The 20,289-nt window shown below is 45.2% G+C and overlaps 1 protein-coding gene across 1 annotated transcript in view; it reads right to left on the bottom strand.

The window, feature by feature from the left end:
• Positions 1 to 5,021: 5,021 nt before the first annotated feature.
• Positions 5,022 to 20,289, bottom strand: part of Prorp (protein only RNase P catalytic subunit) — a 94,003-nt gene continuing 78,735 nt past the window's right edge. The window contains exons 6-8 of the mRNA XM_057782399.1: positions 11,082 to 11,230; positions 8,663 to 8,858; positions 5,022 to 5,330 (exon numbers count right to left, since the gene is read on the bottom strand). Coding sequence (XP_057638382.1) covers positions 5,181 to 5,330; positions 8,663 to 8,858; positions 11,082 to 11,230 — 495 coding nt within the window. The 3' untranslated portion in view covers positions 5,022 to 5,180. The remainder of the gene's footprint in view (positions 5,331 to 8,662; positions 8,859 to 11,081; positions 11,231 to 20,289) is intronic.

Consider the following 20,289-nt stretch of genomic DNA (forward strand, 5'->3'; position numbering starts at 1 on the left):
GGCCTTCCCAGCAATACTACCGGTATGGTAAATAGTAGTAAAGGAAGTGAAATTTGGCTACTGGAAATCAGGCCTGGAACTGAAAAGACACTCTACAGGTGAAGTGAATGAAAGACCCCGCTGGGATTTGAGAGGGTGGGGCGATCAGGTGACCCCCAGAAGCGGGTAGGCAGAAGAAATTTACAAGGTTAGAGAGACTAGGCTGAAGATTTGGTCAAGGTCAGGAAATGGTTAAAAGCGTTCGTTGTTCTACCCAGGGAAGCAGCTTAGTTCCCAGCGCTGGCTGCTCACAACAGCCTGTAAGTCCAGCTCCAGTGATCTTCTGAGAGCACCCACACATGCACACAGACGGAAAATCATATACAAATAAAATAAACCTTAAGAAAACTGGCCAAGAGCTGGCAGTTGTGGTGAGGGAGTAAAACAGGTAACGAGGCTGTGGTTCCAGGTACGAACTTAAAAGTTTGAAATCCTGGGTTGGTGAAATGGTTCAGTCCGTAAAGGTGCCGGATGTCAAGCCTGACCACCCGCGTTCAGTTCCTGAACCCACATGATGGAAGGACAGAACTAACTCCTGAAAGTCATCCTCTGACCTCCATGTGTGTGCAGCACACACACACACACACACAAAATAAATGTAAAATAGAAATCTTTTAAATCTTGGTGAGATGGCTCAGGAGGTAAAGATGCTTGCTACCAAGATCTGCACTCAGTCCCCGAGGCCAACTCCTCCCAAAAGTTAGACTGTCTTCCATACATGCTGCGGCACGTGTAGGGTAAAGGGCCAGGGAAAGAACACTCAGACCCTGACTGGACCCCAAGTCCAAGATCAGAGCCAGAATCCTACCAATCCCTGAGCTTGCCCCAAGGTCAGGTCTCACCAATCCCAGGCCACCCTAGAAAACTCCACACCACCCCCACCTGCAAGAAGCCCTATATAAACCTGCATTCTGCTCAGTTCTCTGACATTCCTTGGCTGAGCAGAGGCAGCCACCATCTGGGGGTTTTCCTTCCCAGTCAACCTCTTGTGTGAGGTTTGCAGAACTGCAACACTTACAACGTGTCATTGTGCAAGTGTGGGCAAAACAAGTAAATAAATAAAAGAATAGGAAAGTTTGAGATCCTGAAACCAGCGTTGTTTGAAGTAAAAAAAAAAAAAAAAAAAAAAGATATGGGAGCTGGAGAGGTGGCTTGGTAGTTATGAACATGTGTTAGTCTTCCAGAAGATCTAAGCAGCAAGTTCTCAGCACCCATGCTGGGCTGCTTACAACTGTGTATAACTTCTGCTCCAAAGGATCCAAAGGCTCCTCTGGCCTCTGACATACCCTCCCCCCCTCACACACACACACTTATTATCCCACCATCTGGGAGGTAGAGACAGAGAGACCACGAGTTCAAGGCCAGCCTTGATCAACAGAGGGGTTTGAGGCAAGTCTGAGCTGTGTGTAAGCCTCTCAAGGCATACGAGTAGCCAGCCCTCTCCCCTGAGTACCTCCAACTGCCAGGTTCTACCTACAGAACACTCTAACTACCCTAATAGCTCGACCCAGTCCTCAGGCTACACAGTAGAAAGTGCAAACTCTGAAATTGAAATCCCACCAGTCCACACCCTGGGAACCCTTCCCCTCAAACCCTATACAAACCCTGTCTTCTGCTCAGTTCTCTGCTGCTGCACAACCGAGCAGAGGTAGCCACCCTCCTCGGTTCTTCCCATCCACACATCTCTTGTGTGAGGTTTGTTGTACAGTGTGACTCTGAGGTGTTTCTCGGCTCCTAACTGCCCCCAGAGCTGTAACACAATGGAACCCTGCTCAAAAAAACAAAAGCCAAAGACAGACAAGAAAAAGAGAGGGGCCATTATAGAGAGGGCCAAAAATCACCAGTGTGAGAGGTTAAGACTCTGGTGATTCTGGAAATGAAAAAAAAAAAATACTCTGTTGACATTTGCAAAGCACAAAATGTTCAATAATGATTTTTCTCACATAAACTTCCCTTTGTGCCTGGATTAATAGCAACAAAAACCACATGATTTGCTCTGAAAAACAAAAGGCTCTTTATGTTCTTCACAAGTCCTCCTCACAAACATGCCCGGCCAGAGCTTTCTCCAGGAGCTGGAGGTCAGAGGACCTGACAAGGAAAGGACTCGTCTCAAGGATGTGACCACTCCCGCTAGAACAAGCCCCAAAGGACACGGCCTTTTACCAGAGACAGCTCTGGCAACAGTTTCTCCTGAACACGCCCAAGCCCTGAGTAGGAGCTCGAGAATGTAACCACAGAAGCATGTTGCACTATACAGAATGTCCTAGCTTAAGTCAGTTAAAGTCTTATATGTTTGTTAGTTTTGAGACAGGGTCTCATGTAGCTCTCAGGCTGGCCTCGAACTAGCTCAATAGCTAAAGATGACCCTGAGTTCCTGAGTCTCCTTCCCAGACCAGCTCCAAGAGTGAGGAGTAGAGGAACACCACATCTGACTCTCAGTTGATGCTTTCTATGAATTTACATTGTTATAAGTAATATAATAATGTGTATGAAGGAAACATCCCAAAGGACTGTTGGAACAAGGAAAATGGGCACATATGTACATACAGCCGGGCAAACACGTATGCTAGCTTGCTGTACATAGTGAGTTCTGGACTACAGAATGAGACCCTGTCTCAAAAAGAAAGGGAACCGTGAATTCTAGGTCACGGTCACTAAAGAGGAAGGCAACCCAAGAAGGGCTATTTATTTGCAAAGGTCCACTTACACAGATTTTAAGCAACAAGTGCCACAAAGAACTCACTTTTTCGGAGACTGGCCATATCCACCACCAAAAGAAGCTGTTTCCTGGGGATAGATGTTCTGTCCCATCCCCCAGGCCAGGGCTCCTCTCTGCCCCAGAAAAGCCAAATGGACAGAACTGTCAGGGATTCCAAGGGCACCTAGTGGACACAGGCATTCTGTTCTTATGCAGTCATAGACAACCCAAGAGACCTTCTTTCATAATGGCTGAATATTTAGATGGGAGCTGAACTTGAACCCCAGTAATGTTCTGCTCAGGCAGGAGTGGTCAGGCTGTCTGGCCTGACCTTGAAGTTATCTCTTTAATTATTCCAGATTAAAGTTGCTACCAGTGGCCCCTCAGGCAGCTGCTTCTTGGATTAGATTTTAAGAGATAGATGACCGGCATTCCCGTCTAAGACCTCTTCTCGCTAGAGTTACCATGCCTCTTGGATGCTACAATTTAACACGAATGCTCACAGTTACGCCGCTTTGTGTGCACATGTGTGGGCCAGGAGGCAACCCCAGCGCTGTTCCTCAGAAGCCATACTGCCTTGATTTTTCAGACAGGCTCTTCTGATGGCTTAAAGCTCAGCCTGTCTCGCCCCTCCCCCCACTAGCATTATAAGCATATGCCCCTACGCTTGGCTTTTCCATGTGAGTGCTGGGATCACCCTTGGATAGCACTTTACCACTGAGCCATTTCCCCAGCCCCTGTCATGGCGACTTTAATAATTCAATCTAAGAAAGCGTGGAGGCTCATGCCTGCGATTGGAGTTCAGGCAGATGGATGGCTGCAAGTTCCTGGTCAGAGAGTGATACAATACAAGGCCCTCCTCAGTACCCTCCCCCACAACTCCCACAATCACCACCAAAAACCCTTTACACAGGTACGGTGGTGCACACTTTTAGACTCAGTACTTGGGAGGCAGAAGCAGGCTGATCTGTGAGTTCAAGGCCGGCCTGGTTTACAGAGTGAGTTCCAGGACAGTCAGAGCTGTTACATAGAGAAACCCTGTCTTGAAAAAAATGGAAATTTTTTTTTCTTATAACCAGAATAATTTCTTTAAAAATAAGCCATATACAATGTCATAGGCCTCCAGATACTTGGGAGTCCTAAGCAGAAAGTATCCTAAGTTCCAGATCTGCCTGAGCTATGGTACATTCAAGGACAGCCTGGTTAACTCACTGAGACCTTGTCTCAAAATTAAATGTAAAAAAATAGAACTCAGAGCACAGCTTGGAGACAGTGAATAGTTTAGGGATCTAGAAAAGAAGATCCTCAGCATTGTCCGGTGATCTCTATTTATAATCATTTTAAAAATTATTTAATTTTACATTTTATTTATAATACGTGTGTCGGGCACTTTTGTAGAGGTCTAAAGACAACTTATGTGTTTAGTTTCTCCTTCTGTCCTGTAGGTCCTGTGGGATCAAACTCAGGTCATCAGACTTGGTAGGACGCGCCTTTATCCACTCAGCCATCTTGTCAGCTCAAAATCCTATTATTCTTTCCAGAAAGCCAGTTTTTATTTCTAAAACTTTGTCAAATAAGTTTTGGACTATTTTGGAATGCCATCTTGTGTTGCGAATTAGGTCAGTACGATAAATAACCAGACCAGTTCAAGAATAACTGTTATATTTCAATAGTTAAAAGGGGAAACTCAGGCTGCAAGAGTGGGAGGTCCGACGTCCTATAATGTCCAGCGGGCACCACACAGCAGAGAGCGCGCACCTGGTTTCTCCCAGGTTTTCTATCTGGGCCCCAGGTAGCCACACCCTAACTAGAGGTGATTGGTTGATAGAGTTTCCCCCATCCGTCTTGGAATACTGTATCACACCAATGCCATGATCAACCTGGAAAGGGAGGGACCAATGGGGAAGCCTGGAAGGTCAAGTCAGCAGGAGCAGCTATGGAGAACTTCCTGACTCTCCCCCTGCTACATGGAGAGCTGCCTGGCACCGAGTCTCCGCTCTAGGACTCATGATTCTGGAGAAACCTCTAGAAACAAAAGTGGGGTGATGGTGATGGAGCTCGTTATGAAAAGATGTTACTTCCTCATTTACCTCAAAAGTCAGTTTGTTGGGCTAGGGCTGCACGTGGCCCAGCTGGCAGAGTGCGTGCCAGGAATACGTGAAGGCCCATGGCCCATCTCCTGCACTGCACGCAGCAGGCATGGGGCCCGCTCCTGTAATCTCAGCACTCAGGGATGTAGAGTGGGAGGCAGGAGGCAGAACGGGTTACAAAACAAGAACCGGAACATAACCCAAACCAAACAAAGCTAAAAATCAATTTGTTACTGCAAACCAACTAAATCAAACAGTGCTCCTAAAATCTTTTTATTTTCAGGACAGAGGTCATGCCTGGAAATAGCATGGATGTGAGCTCTGCTACCAGCCAGGAGGTGTCCAGGGCAAATTCAGGACCTGGCCGGCGCCTGTGTCTTTCGCTGGAGGCAAAGCCATTTGGTTGGCACTTCGTAGGAGGATCTTTGCACCAGGTCTTCATCGTAAGGTATGTGCCAGGAGTCTCCAGTTGTCTGCACCACCGTGTCGTAGCTGAGAGTATGCTGGTGAATTGAAGCCAAATGGTGAGAAGAACAGCGAAGGGGTTCTCAATCTTTTCAACTTTGGAAGAATACTGTGCTTTATTTAACACTGGATTTCCTTCCTTCTTTTGTGTATCTGTGTGTGTGGTGAATGCACACATATGTACCAATGCACATGTCTGTGCATGCAGAGAAGCCAGAGGCTTCTTCTACCACTTCCCATATTATCCCTTTGAGGCAGGGTCTCTGCCTGGACCTGGAGGTATTGGGCTGTTTGTTTTTTTGCTAGGTTGGCAGCTAGCAAGCCCAAGCACTCTCCATGTCTCTACTCACACACTACCAGGCTATCGCCACGTGCAAGAACACACTTTTTAATGTGGGTACAGGGATCGGAACTCAGCGAGCACTAACCACTGAGCAACCTCTCCAGCCCCCACAACAGTAAACTAAATAATGTAAAAGGGGAGTTTCATTTAAGGTTAAGGGCACTCTATATGAGTGTCATAGTTATAAGCATAGGCTTGTTTCATTGTGTTTATAAGTTTTATAAGTGAAAACGAGAAAAATTAAATACAAAGAGTAGAGAAATAGCTCTCTCTCAAGATTATCTTGAAGTGAATCTCAGCTGTGCACTTTTAAAATATGGTATTTATTTTGTAATTCTTTTTTTTTTTTTTTTTTTCCGAGACAGGGTTTCTCTGTAGCTTTGGTGCCCGTCCCAGAACTAGCTCTTGTAGACCAGGTTGGCCTCGAACTCCCAGAGATCCGCCTGCCTCTGCCTCCCGAGTGCTGGGATTAAAGGCGTGCGCCACCACCGCCGGGCCCTTATTTTGTAATTCTAAGATCAATGCTATTACTAGTTCCCCAGCACAGGCATCAGGCAGCAATGGTGGCAGAGTACCCAGTAACAAAGCACAGGACACTGAGACAGGAGGGTTTTGAGGCCAGCCTGGGTTACTTAGAGAGTTTCCTATCAGACAGCTTGTCTGGTTAAAATACATATATGTATGTATGCATACATATATTATCAGACTAATCAACAATTCCTCAGCCTCATCAAAGTTTTACTGTTTGTATTTTCCCCATTACTGCATATGTGTAACATATATTTCATAGTTAAACATGGCTTTCTGAGACTGGACCATTCCTAATATCCTTTCAGTTGGAGCTCCCCTTCCCTGAAGTTTTCACTGAACTTCAGGTTTTCCTTTTTTGTGCTGTTTCTGAGGAAACCATGTCAGTCATTGTGAATCATTTCCTATAATACAGTCCTGATTTTGCTGATTTAATCATGGTTGTGATACCACGGGATACTCTTTCCTATAAATTTGCTTTGCACTTTAGATTATTTTTTTAAAACTAATAAACTTATTTACAGCACTATGTGCAACATATTTGGAAAAATACAGATGCTGTGGAATAGGTACTCAAGCTATTTAATAGGAGTTATGAGCTTTCATTCTTCTAATGAGAGAACTTAGAATCTACTCTCTTGGCATCTTCAGGAATATGACGCATGGGCTGGAAAGATGGCGTGGGGTACTGTTTGAGCAGAGGACCAGAGTATGGTTTCCAGGACCCACATTGGGTGGCTCACAGCTGCCTGTAATCCAGCTCCAGGGATCCAATACCCTCTTGCCTCCCTGGGCACCAGCACTGATGTTCACACACCCACAGAGACACACACACAAACACATGATGAAATATGAGAAAGGAACACAGCACATTAGCTGAGCCTGGCGAGTAAAACAGGAGGACTGTGAGGTCAAGATCTGTGTTCAGTGTGTTCAGGGCTAGCCTGCCCCAAAATAAAAAGTAAAAACTGGGCTGGGGATGCAGTTTAGTGGTAGAAGCCTAGTATGTGCAAAGCTTTGAGTTCAGTCTCTAATACCACACACACCCACACACACACACACATACACAAGCACACACACGAAATACAATAAATTGCTATTAACTCTAGCCACAGTACATTGTACAATGGATCTCTTGAACCTATTCCTACTAACTGAAGCTTGGTATAATGGACCAACATCATCTCTCCCCTCCCCTGTGTACAGGCCTTTATGCTATCCTGTAATAACTCTCCTTTGGGTTTTCCTTCCCCTGTTTTAATATGTGGCATCCTGGGCTATGGGTGTCTGCACTAGAGTCACAGGAGAGCCCACTGGGGACCGACAATGTACGTCACTTGGAAGAGTGACCTGGAGTCTGACACGGGACACTGAGATAGGATGACTGACATGTTTCAGGCTAGCCTGGTCTACATGGCAGTGAGCCAGGGCTACACAGGCAGACCGTGAGCAAGATGCCCAGAAAGGAGCTATAACTACAGATTGCTGGCCACCTTCACCCCTCTTAGTCACCGTCCTCTGAGTGCTAGCTAATATCTTTGTCACAGAAAGGATAAACAGATGCCCAGCTTCCACCAACCAAAAGGTTGAAAGGCCATCAGATAACAGTCGAGGTGCCCTGCTTTCTATAACCCGCCCCCCAATGTTCCTACCAGGGTATTTGAAAAGTGTTTTGATTTCTGATTTTTCTGTTGTTCTGTTACAACAAAACTTGATAAACTGTTACCATGTTAAAACAAAACTTGAGATAACTAAGTCTGTGTTTTGGGGCCATGGTCATTCATATTTGGCCCCCAAATAAACTATGTCTTTATTCTCTTTGAGGTAAGAGTTGTATTTTTGTGTCAATGGGACCCTGCCTCTAAATAAAATAATCTAGGTCTGGAGAGATGGCTCATAGGGTTAAAGGGCTTGGGGCCACGCCTGGGATACACATGGTAGAAGGAGAACTGACTCCTGCAAGTTGTCTTCTGACAGCTGTCCATGAGCTGGGGCATGGTACACACACGCGCGCGCGCGCACACACACACACACACACACACACACGCGCGTACATGCGTGCACTCACATATGCACATACTCACACACGCACTCACACATGCACACACTCACATATGTACACACACAATTAACAACACAAATGTAATTTAAATTAAAAAATAGGACAAGCTGCCTAAAAGAAAAGTGTGAAAGATAAGAAGCGTCAAGCCAGTCCACGTAAATAGGACGATGGAAACACTCGAGTGTCTCTACAGTTATAGGTGAGGCACAGTTTCAGGCACAGCCACAGTACTCCAGATGTTTTAATATGTCAATCAGTTTGGGGTTGGTCTGTGAATACTTTCACCCTGACAGATGCTCCTTCTAGGGACTGGCTAACTACCACCCACCAAACCAAAACCAAAACAAAGTATTTAGAACTTTTAACATTTTAAAAACTGTGCCACACTCATTCCTTAGACAAGGCCATCAGCATCACTTAGCGAGCAGATCCCATACCTGGAAAGTTAGCTTTGATCTTTGAAAATCCTTCCTGATTGCCACCTGATGTCCCTGCTGCCACTTAAAGAAGAGGTGCTGGGCGCGCACATCAGACAGGCAGGCCTTGTGGTCCCGCATCAGGTCTTTGGTGATGAACTTGCAGTGATTGCCTGAGTTCAGGGTGGCATAGAGCAGGAACGGGTCATCCTCCGAGCTGCAGCAGACAGAAGGATGGACAGAATCAGACGCTCCAGGGGAAGAGAGTTTTCCACCACCCATTAACTTATATTCCGACTTTCTAGAAGGCATCGATGGTTTCTCGACAGAAGTGCTCAGAGAGACCCTCATAAAGCATCCGGAGTCCTTAGCTGCTGACACCCTCTAAAACACAACAAAAAGTTGAGGGGCAGGGATTGCTAATGCCCGGGACTGACAAACTTTCAGGCCAGCCTGGGCTATAGAGTTGTCACCTTCTTAAAAAACAAAACCCCAAAACCACTGGAGTTTATATGGAAGGAGACGAGTAACATTAGAGCAGGGTCACGCTTACGTGGGGTTACAAGGATTCTCTACACTGCTCTCTGCTTTGTGTTTGAGAAAGTCTGCTTGGTACAATAATAAGTTAACATTGAACGTAAGAGATTTAAATCCAGAGACACAGGACACTAGCGAATCAATCTTTATAACAGAGCTTAGAACTTCAGCAGATGCATTAAGTACATTTGTACAGGCCCCAAAGTAGGCAGCAACACCAATTCCCAAGAGACTTTTGGGGTGTAGCACATGACTTATCCAGTCTTTCTATAAGAAAAATAACAGTGATGACAGTGATGAACATACAGGCTTTCCATGAACGGGGTGCCAGATTTGACGTGTGACAACCACTACCCTCCACAGCAGCCTCATGGAGACTATGTGTGAAGTAAATACCTTCCCAGGTGGGGAATGGCAGGTCTGTGATCTGAAACAAGCCCACAGTCCTAACGCTTACCAACGCTGCAGGAGTGACACCAAGAGGGTCAAGTCTGCTGCTTCTGAAGTAACAGAAATTCCTCTTCTCGGCTTTGGTTTGTGACTGGAGTGAGGAGTTGGCCTCCTGTTTCATGCCTCAGGAGCCATTTTACCCTTCTAAGAATAAATTCTTTTTTTTTTTTTTTTTTTTGGTTTTTTTTCGAGACAGGGTTTCTCTGTGGTTTTGGAGCCTGTCCTGGAACTAGCTCTTGTAGACCAGGCTGGTCTCGAACTCACAGAGATCCAACTGCCTCTGCCTCCCAAGTGCTGGGATTAAAGGCGTGCGCCACCACCGCCCGGCCTTAAGAATAAATTCTTTGTGGGATCCTGACAAACTGTGAGTTTCTCACTTCTGAACTAATGAGTCCTAGACTTAGGGCTGAGGCACACGCCCAGCGAAGTGAGAGCCTGGTAAGGCTGCAGACAGACGGTGTCATCATCAGTGTAGGAAAACCTGTGCGCACACAGAGAGTTTGGACGTGCGGCCCAGGATCTCCCATCTTCCGCATGGCTGCTTTCTGTTTATGAACTGCACATTGTGTTGCTAATCGTGTTTTCCATGTTCATTTGGCGTCCGGGGAAGCTGTGGCTCAACAGCAATTTTCTCTCTACTAGAATAAATCCAGGCCCTTTGTGAGGCCTCTAATATGGTCTTTCCTTCTCTCTGACTTCAAACCTTCTGTTCCCTTCCCTTCCCCTGTGCCTCCCCTCCCTTTCTAGACAGGGCATCCTGTATCCCAGGACGGCCTCTGTACAGCAGAGGACTGAGTTGTGTGGTACTACCACAACTGTTTTCATGTGGGGCTGGGGATGGAACACAGAGCTTCCTGCACGCCAGGCAAGTTTTCTACCAACTGAACTGCATCCGCAGTCCCCAAAGCTGACTTTCTGGGTGCTGCTCTAACCTGTCCACGCTGGCCGCCTTACTTTGTCAGTGCCCAGCCTTTTCCTGTGCCAGGACCTTTGGATCTCTGCTGTCCCTGTCTGAGGCAGGAGCACTGTGAGGTGAGGAGCCCTTCCCACTACTCCCACTTCCCACAGCGCGGATCCCTGGCTACAATAGGGCCACTAGTGGCTTGTTTCTGTAAGGACTGAAAGGGCAGGGGCTTTGACGCATCACTAAGAACAAACACCACGTTCATATTTGCCAAGCGTCTGTTCGATGACCAATTTAGGATTTTATGGTGTGTATTCCAAGTGCTAGCCTCACTCCTAACTGACTTTTCCTCCTTTTCTCATTTATGTTGATTTCCTCATCTATTAAAAGTTTGTTCCACCGTAGACACTATATTTTTGTAAGCTACCTTTTTGTTTGTTTTAAATGAGGTTGCATACACACAGGCAAGCATTCTCCATGACAGAACAGATAACTGATAAGTAGACGACTGGAACCTAGTCTGATGGCCCTGCTCCCTCCAATACTTACATGTTATCAGCAAAAAAGCAGTGGGCCAGCTTTCGCACCCGCCCCATCTCATCCTGTCTCCACCTGGAACTCGGGGTTAGCATGTGCTTCCGGCCCAGGACCAGCAACTGCAGATTCTGCTGGGCTAGTTGAGAAACTACGTTCAGGAGCTAGAAAACAGAACCAAACAAATGAGATCAAACAACTGGCCAGATTCTTCCAGCTGGTTCCATCAGGAGAATCTCAGAGTTCTGAGCAGGAAGAGAATATAGCTCTTAATAATTTTCCATCTTTCATAGCCTGAGGAAAAGTATAAATTAATGCCTTCTTTCTTGTTGTTTGGTTAACAAGAGCTCTCGAGTAGTACAGGCTGGCTTCCAGCTATAAAGTCAAGGGTGACCTTGAACATTTGACCCCCACACCTCCACTTACTGAGTTCTGGGATTATAGGCACACACCACCATGGCCAACTTATAAATGGATGCTTAGCCCCTGCCCAGGTCAGACTACACTGGTTCTAGGTATGGGTGTTTAAAGACAGACTAATGAAGCTGTTTTTACACTGAACCCTCTTAGCTCCCTGAGATAGTGATGGGATTCAAAAGTCACTAACACAATTTTGAAGCTAGCAAGCAAAAAAAAAAAAAAAAAAAAACAAAGAAAAAAAAAAACAAAGAAAAAGCCATGCAATGTGGGATTCTCTTCTATATGCTGTGAATATGTTTTATTACCATTGGTTAATAAAGAATCTGCTTTGGGCCTATTGCAACACAGAATACAGCAAGGTGGGAATTCCAAGCAGAGACAGAGGAGAAAAGAAGGTGGAGTCAGGGAAATGCCATGTAGTGGCCGAAGGAGACAGACATGCCCTGGAACCTTACCAGTAAACCAGGAGACTTGTGGTAAAATACAAAATAATAGGAATGGGTTAATTTAAGATGTACGAGTTAGTTAATAAGAAGCTTAAATTAATAGGTCAAGCAGTGTTGCAATTAATATAGTTTCAGTGTGATTATTTCGGGTCTGAGCAGCAGGAAACAAACAAGCAGTCTCCATCTACAGCTGTATATATATTTTAAAATTTGTTTGTTTTGGGCTTTTAAGACAGGGTTTCTCTGTGTAGCCCTGGTTGTCCTGAAACCCACTCTGTAGACCAGGCTATCCTCAAACTCAGAGATTTGCCAGCCTCTGCCTCCTGAGTGCTGGGATTAAAGGTATCTGCCACCACTGCCCAGAATTATTTTTAACGATTTTAAAAAGAATTCTTATTATTATTAGGGGTGGGGGATTTGCCACAGTACACGTGTGGAGGTCAGAGTTCAACTTTGTGGGGTTGGTCCTCCCCTACTATTGTGTGGGTTCTGGGGATTGAGCTTGGATCACTGAGGTGGTGTTTAGCTGAGTATGGTAGCACCTGCCTATAATCCCAATACTCTAGAGTCTGAGACAGGATGATCACCAGTTTGAGGTCAACCTGAGCTACATGGCAAGATCCTGTCTAAAACAAAACTCCCAAACATAACAAGACCAGAAAGGGTGTTTGGGACGCTGTTTCTACACAGCACCAAAGCTCCCTGGACTGGAGCAGTTCCATCACTGTCTAAACTGTGTATCTGATGCTTACCCTGGGTTTCTGCTCACCCCACTCTATTGCAATGTGATTTTAAAGTAGTTGGTTTCACTGCCCCCTAACTCCCAGTTCTAGAATAAAAACAAATGGACACTTGTCCACTGAGTTAACAAACAAGAAAAGACGAAATCCAGAACTGGAGTGGAGATCCTAACTGAAAGATTTAACTGGTAAAATGTAGCCTTCTGTGGGCCACCAGGATGTCTCAGAGGGTAATGTGTTCACCATCAAGTCTGGAGCTCAATCCCGGATCCCACATAAGGGTGGAGGGAGAGGACCAATCCCGCAAAGCTGTCTTCTGATTTCCACATGTCAGCGGTGGCAAATCTCTGACAAGTAATAATAATAATAATTCTTTAAAATACAATTTTTGTTTCAAAATTATGGTAGTGACTTCTGTGCTTACTCAATAGTTATTTCTTAGCTTTCTCCATGTGGAAAGCATATGGGGATTATCACAGTGTACATTAAAGACAAACTGTTTTAGTGAGACATTAACAATACTTGTCTTACTTGCCTATCAAGCCTAGGAAGATAACAGTTCTGACTGTATACACATTTGATGGTTAGTAAACATGTTTTGATTAGTTGAAGAATATACTCCACATTGGGAACCAGGAATGCCAGTCCATGCCCGTAGCGCCAGCACTCAGCAGACCAAGGCAGTTCAAGTCCAGGATGGACCACGTAGGTTTTAGGCCAGCTTGGGCTATACAGAAAGACCTGTTATGATATCACAAAACTAACAGTAACAGTAAGGAGGAACATAAACAAAACCCTATGATTCAGGAATTCAAGTATCTCAAAAGACAGTAAAAGTGCCTTTCTTTCAGAATATACTTATTCCGTGAGTGTGTGTGTGTGTGTGTGTGTGTGTGTGTGAGAGAGAGAGAGAGAGAGAGAGAGAGAGAGAGCAAGAGAGAGCGAGCAAAGATCAGAGAACAACTTGCAAGAAGTGATTCTCTTTTCCACCATGTGAGTTCCAGGTTACTAGGTGCAGGTGGCATCTCTGTGGTCCTCCATTTCTTTAAAACTATACTTAAATTACAGATTATTTTCTATAAACATAGATTCAAAGTGGAAATTGGACCCATGAATAGGAATGACAATTACTTTAAAAACTTGCATAAGAACTACCATAAAGTTATTACAAAAATATGTTTAAAAAGCTAAAGCACATGTTGAAGCCAAGAATGGTGCTGCACACCCATAATCCCCAGCATTTCAGACACCGAGGCAGGAGGTTGTCACATTCCAGGCCAGCCTGCCCAATCAAGACAGGGAGAGCCTGTCTCAGTCCTGACACGGGGCCCTGTTGGCTTTTGTGGTGGACACCTGTGAACACCATGAACCCCGTCCTTGAGTCCTCAGCACCACAACCAACAGCAGAAGCCCACACCGCTTGATTCTAGTTTTTCAACTTCCCATGCAGCTAGGAAACCTGGTCTAAAGAAAAACACAACTGAGTTTTCACAGACATGCCCTGACTCAGATAAATAGCCCAACTTCACTAAGGTAGAAATTAATAAAGAAGAAGAGAAAAACCATACCTTCAACTACTCTGGGGCACCATCTTGTGGTGGAGAGACCGCTAATCAAAATTTATTTGAAAACAAGAGAATAAAAAACAGATTTTTGTTTTTTTTTTTTTAAAGATGACTGGGTAGCATTAAAGTAACTGAAACCTTAGACGGTTTGGCTATGAAAAGCTTCTGCAATAAATTGCAAGCTGGACCTAGTGGGCTGGCTCAAAGTCATGGGCATACTCAGAATAGCAAAGAAGAAGAAAATTTAACTCAATTGTATGTTTGATCAAAAATAAAACAGAATCAGGTATGATGGTGCATGTAATTTTTTTTTCTCTTTACTCTTAGGGAACCCACCACCCAGCCCCCAAATAAATAAATACACAGACTTATTTTTACTTATGAATGTCCAGCCTTAGCTTGGCTTATTTCTAGCTAATTTTTTTTTTTTTTTTTTTTTTTTTTTTTTTTTTTTTTTTTTTTTTTTTGGTTTTTCGAGACAGGGTTTCTCTGTGGTTTAGGAGCTTGTCCTGGAACTAGCTCTTGTAGACCAGGCTGGTCTCGAACTCACAGAGATCCGCCTGCCTCTGCCTCCCAAGTGCTGGGATTAAAGGCGTGCGCCACCACCGCCCAGCTAAATTTTCTTAAATTATCCCATCTACCTTTTGCCTCTGGGCTTTTAGCTTTCTCTATTCTATATACCTTCCTTTTCTTCTTACTCTGTAGCTGGCTGTGTGTCTGACCCCTGCATCCCCCCCTCCTCTTTTTCTTGCTCTTTCTTCTTCTCCCTTCTATTTATTCTCTCTCCTGCCAGAACTGTCTATTTCTCTCCTACCTAGCTATTGGCCATTCAGCTCTTCATCAGAACAATCAGGTGTTTTAGGCAGGCAACGTAACCCATCTTTACAGAGTTAAACTAATCCAGCATAAAAGAATGCAGCACATCTTCGCATCATTAGAGAAATATTCCACAGCATAAATGAATGTAACACATCTTAAACTAATATTCCACAATAGGTGAATGCCTGTAATCCAAGTACTCAAGAACTGAGGCATGAGTATTGCTAGTTCCAGCTCAGGCTGGGCTACACAGACAGACCTTGTCTCATAATCAAAACAAATCAAACAGCCTGGGACTGGAGTTGTAGCTGTATACAGTAATGAATTACTATACATAGCTGAGTGTAGCACTATCTACAGGCTGTATTCTAGTAGCTAGTGAGGGGAGGGGCAATATGACAAAAACCTAGAACAACGGGGAGGAAGGACATAGTACACACACAAGCGAGGAAGAAAAGGAGTGGGAGGTGTGAAAAGGGAGGTGATGTGGGGGAGAATATGAGCAAAGTACAATGACGTGCATAAACATGTCAAAAAGAAACACATTGTTTTGTAAATTTACTAAAATAAGATAATTTAGAAGAAGAAGATGAGGCTGGGTGGTGGTGGTGGCGCACGCCTTTAATCCCAGCACTCGGGAGGCAGAGGCAGGCGGATCTCTGTGAGTTTGAGACCAGCCTGGTCTACAAGAGCTAGCTCCAGGACAGGCTCCAAAACCACAGAGAAACCCTGTCTCAAAAAACCAAAAAAAAAAAAAAAAAAAAACCAAACCAACCCCCCCCCCCCAAAAAAAAAGAGCTAGTTCCAAGACAGGCACCAAAGCTACAGAGAAACCCTGTCTTGAAAATAAAATAAAATTAAAAAAAAAAAAAAAACCAAAAAAACCACGAGGGAATGGCGAGGTTATAGGCAAGGCAGCTAAAAACACTTGCTGACCTGAGCTGGGTTCTAGTGCCTATGTCAGGTGGGTCACAACCTGCAACTCCAGATCTAGGGGATCCAATACCTCTGTCTTCCACATATCTGCACTCATATGTGCGCATGCACACACAAAATATGCGTATTTTAAAAAGACAAGGTCTCATGTAGCTCAGGTTAGTTGCAAACCTGCTATGTAGCTGAAGCTGTCCTTGAACTCCTCCTGCTTCTACCTCCCTGTTGCTAGGATTACATACCTGAACCACTATGCCTGCCTTGGGGTTTCTGTCTTCTTTATCCCAGACTTGAAGCTGAAGACGCTATCAATGCAGAATGTGTGCAGACACTAAAAGCACACAAATGCCTGTTCTCTCTGGGCAGATGGTTCCTAAAGAGCCTAGCCAGAGGGTTGGTAGAAGGTGATGATACCCGTGGAACCCTGATGCACTCTGTAAGCAGAATGATTGCTAAGAAGGCCACATGAGCTGGGTGTGGTGGCTCACACCAGAAAGCAGAGAGAGGCAAGTGGATCTCTGTGAGTTCCAGGCCAGCCACGGTTATATAGAGAGACCCTGCCTCAAAACCACCACCACAATCACCAACAAAATATACAACTAACCAACCAAACAACCAAACAACCAACCAACCAAACAAACAAACACTCAAGCCAAGAAAACCCATAGAAGTTGGTAGAACTGAGGTTTTTAATCAATTCTGTACGTTAAAAACAAAATAACCCAAATTTTACACTAACTAAAAGGAACTCACTTCTGATTTTGGTTTTTTTTTCCTCCTGTGATCCCTACTCTTTCACCAAGGTCCATAAGACACTGAAGGAATAACCATCTGAAACACCAGAAGTGTGAGGAGAACACACTGAAGGCCAGCATTGGTTGTATCTCCTAGTTCCACCGTGATTGTTTTACCTCCTGGAGAAATGGATACTAGATTAAAAAAAAAAAGCTCATAAATCATATTACCTACTCTTGGCATAAAAATGATCAAAAATAGTTTCTGAGTGTAGGCAAAATACAACTGGCAGGGCTTCATGTGTTCGAAATAACCGTGAGTGGAGGCGTTCAGGAAGAGAAAAGTGGTGGAGGTGAGGCGAAGGTCAAAATATTTGAGCACCCTAAACAGCAAATGTAGTTCCTGTCCGTTCTTTTAATGTCTTTCTAAAAATACTTTTATTAAGTTGGGTGGTAGTGGTGCATGCCTTTAATCCCAATACCCAGGAGACAGAGGCAGGGGATCTCTGAGTTAGAGGCCAGCCTGGTCTACAAAGTTCCAGGACAGCCAGGGCTACACAGAAAAACCGTCTTGATACAACAACAAAGTGTGTAGTGCATGTGTGAGTGTGTGCGTGTGTGCCGTTCCCCACTGAGCCATTTTACGGGCCTTTTTTTTTTTTTAAATTTTTATTTATTTATTTATTTATTTATTTATTTTTTGTTTTTTTGAGACAGGGTTTCTCTGTGGTTTTAGAGCCTGTCCTGGAACTAGCTCTTGTAGACCAGGCTGGCCTCGAACTCACAGAGATCCGCCTGCCTCTGCCTCCCGAGTGCTGGGATTAAAGGCGTGCACCACCACCGTCCGGCTTTTACGGGCCTCTTTTAACTTCTTTTTACTTCCCTCTCTGCAGGTTCTTCTACTTCCTGGGGTTGTACGGACTGTAGATCTTCAAAAACTCTAGAGCCTTTTGGATCTGATATCTGCAGAAAATTACATCAGATTCTCAGCAAGACAACAATATGCATTCCACATATAATATTCATTACTCAGCCAGGCATGTGGTACACACTTGTAACCCCAGCATTGGTAAGTAGAGGCAGAAAGACCTTGGGCTCTAGGCTAGCCTGAGTTACCTGGTTTGAAAATAAAAAAGCATTTCAAAAGGTGTGGAGGCACAGCCTGTAACCGCAGCACTTGGGAGACTAAGACAGGAGGATCTCAAATTTGAGGCTATCCTGTGCTACAAGGTGAGTTTGAAACTAGCCTAGCTTATGTTTGAAGGCTCTGCCTCAAAACAAAATAAAAAAGTTGCATACATGCAGTTGCTTGGTAACTTTCTTCTCTAATATCTGTCCTCCCTGACTTCCCCCAGGACCCCAGAACTGGATGGTCTGAGCCTAAGTTCTTATGCATGCTAGGCAAGTTCTGTACTATTGAAATATATACCTACGGCTCTTTTAAAAACACTCCGGACAGAGTCCCACTTGCTTAGACTGGCCTTAAATTTATCCTCGGCAAGGCTCAAACTGTGATCTTAGGACCTGAGTGGCTGGCGCTACAGACTTCTCTTGCAGTTAACGAAATGTGGCTGTCCTTACAGAATTTCCCACGTTCAGTACAGCTGATTTTATCCCCTGGTATCAGGAAGTAGTCTCCAACCTGATATGATTTCTAAAAGCCTGTGGCTGGACCTAGGGACCAGTTGGGATGTATTTAATGTTGTGGCACGCCTGTTTGCATGTGTGTCTGTCTATTTCAAAGCATGTTCTTGGCGGCGGAAAGGCCGGTTTGTTCGTCAGCATTATCAAAGCTTCTCAGTAAGTTCCCAGGCAAACGCGGTCAGGGCTAAAAATCTAAGGGCAGTTATCTCTTAACCTTACGGCGTGGCTGCTGAATGACTAACGCACTGTGGTAACTGCTGGGAGGGAGTAGAGGTGGCCACTCAGTCACGCTCAAGGAGAGCGGCGGTCAGGGATAGTTCCACAGAGCAGGTGATAGATAGCACAGCCGAGTCTCCAGATGAGTTACCCAGACAAGGAACGGGGTTTTCCAAGGACGAGGAGTGGCATGTTCAAAAGATTGTGTTGAGTTCTAGGAAACTGAGTAAAAGTCAAATCCAGCTCAGCAGAGCTTCGGGAAGATGGCAAAAAGAAGGTCAAAAATGAGAGAGAAGGAATGTCCAGGTCACAGCCATGGGGGGACGGGATGGGGGCTGGAGAGCACAGCATTTAAAACAGGGATACCACTGTCGCTGTCAAGACTCTAGGCTCTAAGAAGACCGCACCAGCATGGGGCTTATTAGGAGGTTTCTGCACAGCCCGGGCAGGGAATGGTGAGGCAAACGGCAGCACAGACAGAGAAGGGTATCTTCGGAGCTGGAGAGTCACTGACTGGAGGTGGACAAATTCAGACTTAGACCACTGGATGGTTCCCAAGCAGGGTCTTGAGAGGTGGAACCTTTGATATTCCTGGGCAGGAGGTATCTAGTAGGCAGCCAATAAGAAGCTTTAGATTGGGATCAAATGAGGACCCTAGTGGGAGGAGCCATCAGAAAGTAGGTGCGCTGTCAGGGAGCAGGATAAGGACCTAAAATGGAAGAAAGTGGAGGCTCTGACCTGCGGAATACTGGAAAATACAGGAGAGGAGAGAGATGACAGAGACACATACACATACACACATACAGAGAGAGAGAGAGAGAGAGAGAGAGAGAGAGAGAGAGAGAGCGCAGGAAGGAAAGTCAACAAGAAGAGTCTGTCAGTGCTGCAGAGGCATCATGTGAGGACCAAGATGTGGCCTGCAAATGCCTGTGACCAATCTGATTGTCCAAAGCAAGCAGTATGGAGAGGCCCACTGCGTCTCTTGATCCTATGTAAGACTGCTTTTATTTTCAGTTTTGAGCACAGCACATGTAGATTTAAGGAAAGGTGAGGAAGAATGCCCCCCCCCCACCGCCTCGAGTGGGTGGTGCTCTAAAGGAGGAATACCTCAAGACTGCTTTGTGTACACTCCTCCCCGCCCCGAGTGGATGGTGCTCTAAAGGAGGAATACCCCAAGACTGCTTTGTGTACACCCCTACCTGCCCCGAGTGGGGGGCCTCTAAAGGAGGAATACCCCAAGACTGCTTTGTGTACTACACAAAGCTGTCCTACAAGCAGAGCTCTGTTTTGCTTAGCAAACAATCAGTTCTGCTCTTCATTCAGACCAAGTGGTGTAGCCTCTTCAAAACACACACGCGTGCAGGCCCCCACTCACCACACACACAGACCGCCTTAAAGACAAAATTTAGGATAAATTGAGGATAAGTTTTCAGAAAAAGCTGGTAGCAAGGCAGATGCTGAAGACAACAGGCAAACTTGTTGGAAGAGGGTTCCTGAGAAAGAATCTAGGGATAGGGAGAGGCCACCTCTTGCTCTAACATGGAGGGAGCATCGGGATGGATTGAATCAGCGAAGGTAATGTGTGTGCTGTACACGTACAAAAGTGGTACTTCGTCCTGAGCGCCCTTCTCTGTGGTCTGGGCATAGGTGCTTCTCATGACTGCAGAGATGATAACTGAGACCAGAGAGCTCTCCAGACAGAGCAG

This window comes from Chionomys nivalis, chromosome 10, assembly GCF_950005125.1.
Source record: "Chionomys nivalis chromosome 10, mChiNiv1.1, whole genome shotgun sequence".
NCBI lineage: Eukaryota > Metazoa > Chordata > Mammalia > Rodentia > Cricetidae > Chionomys > Chionomys nivalis.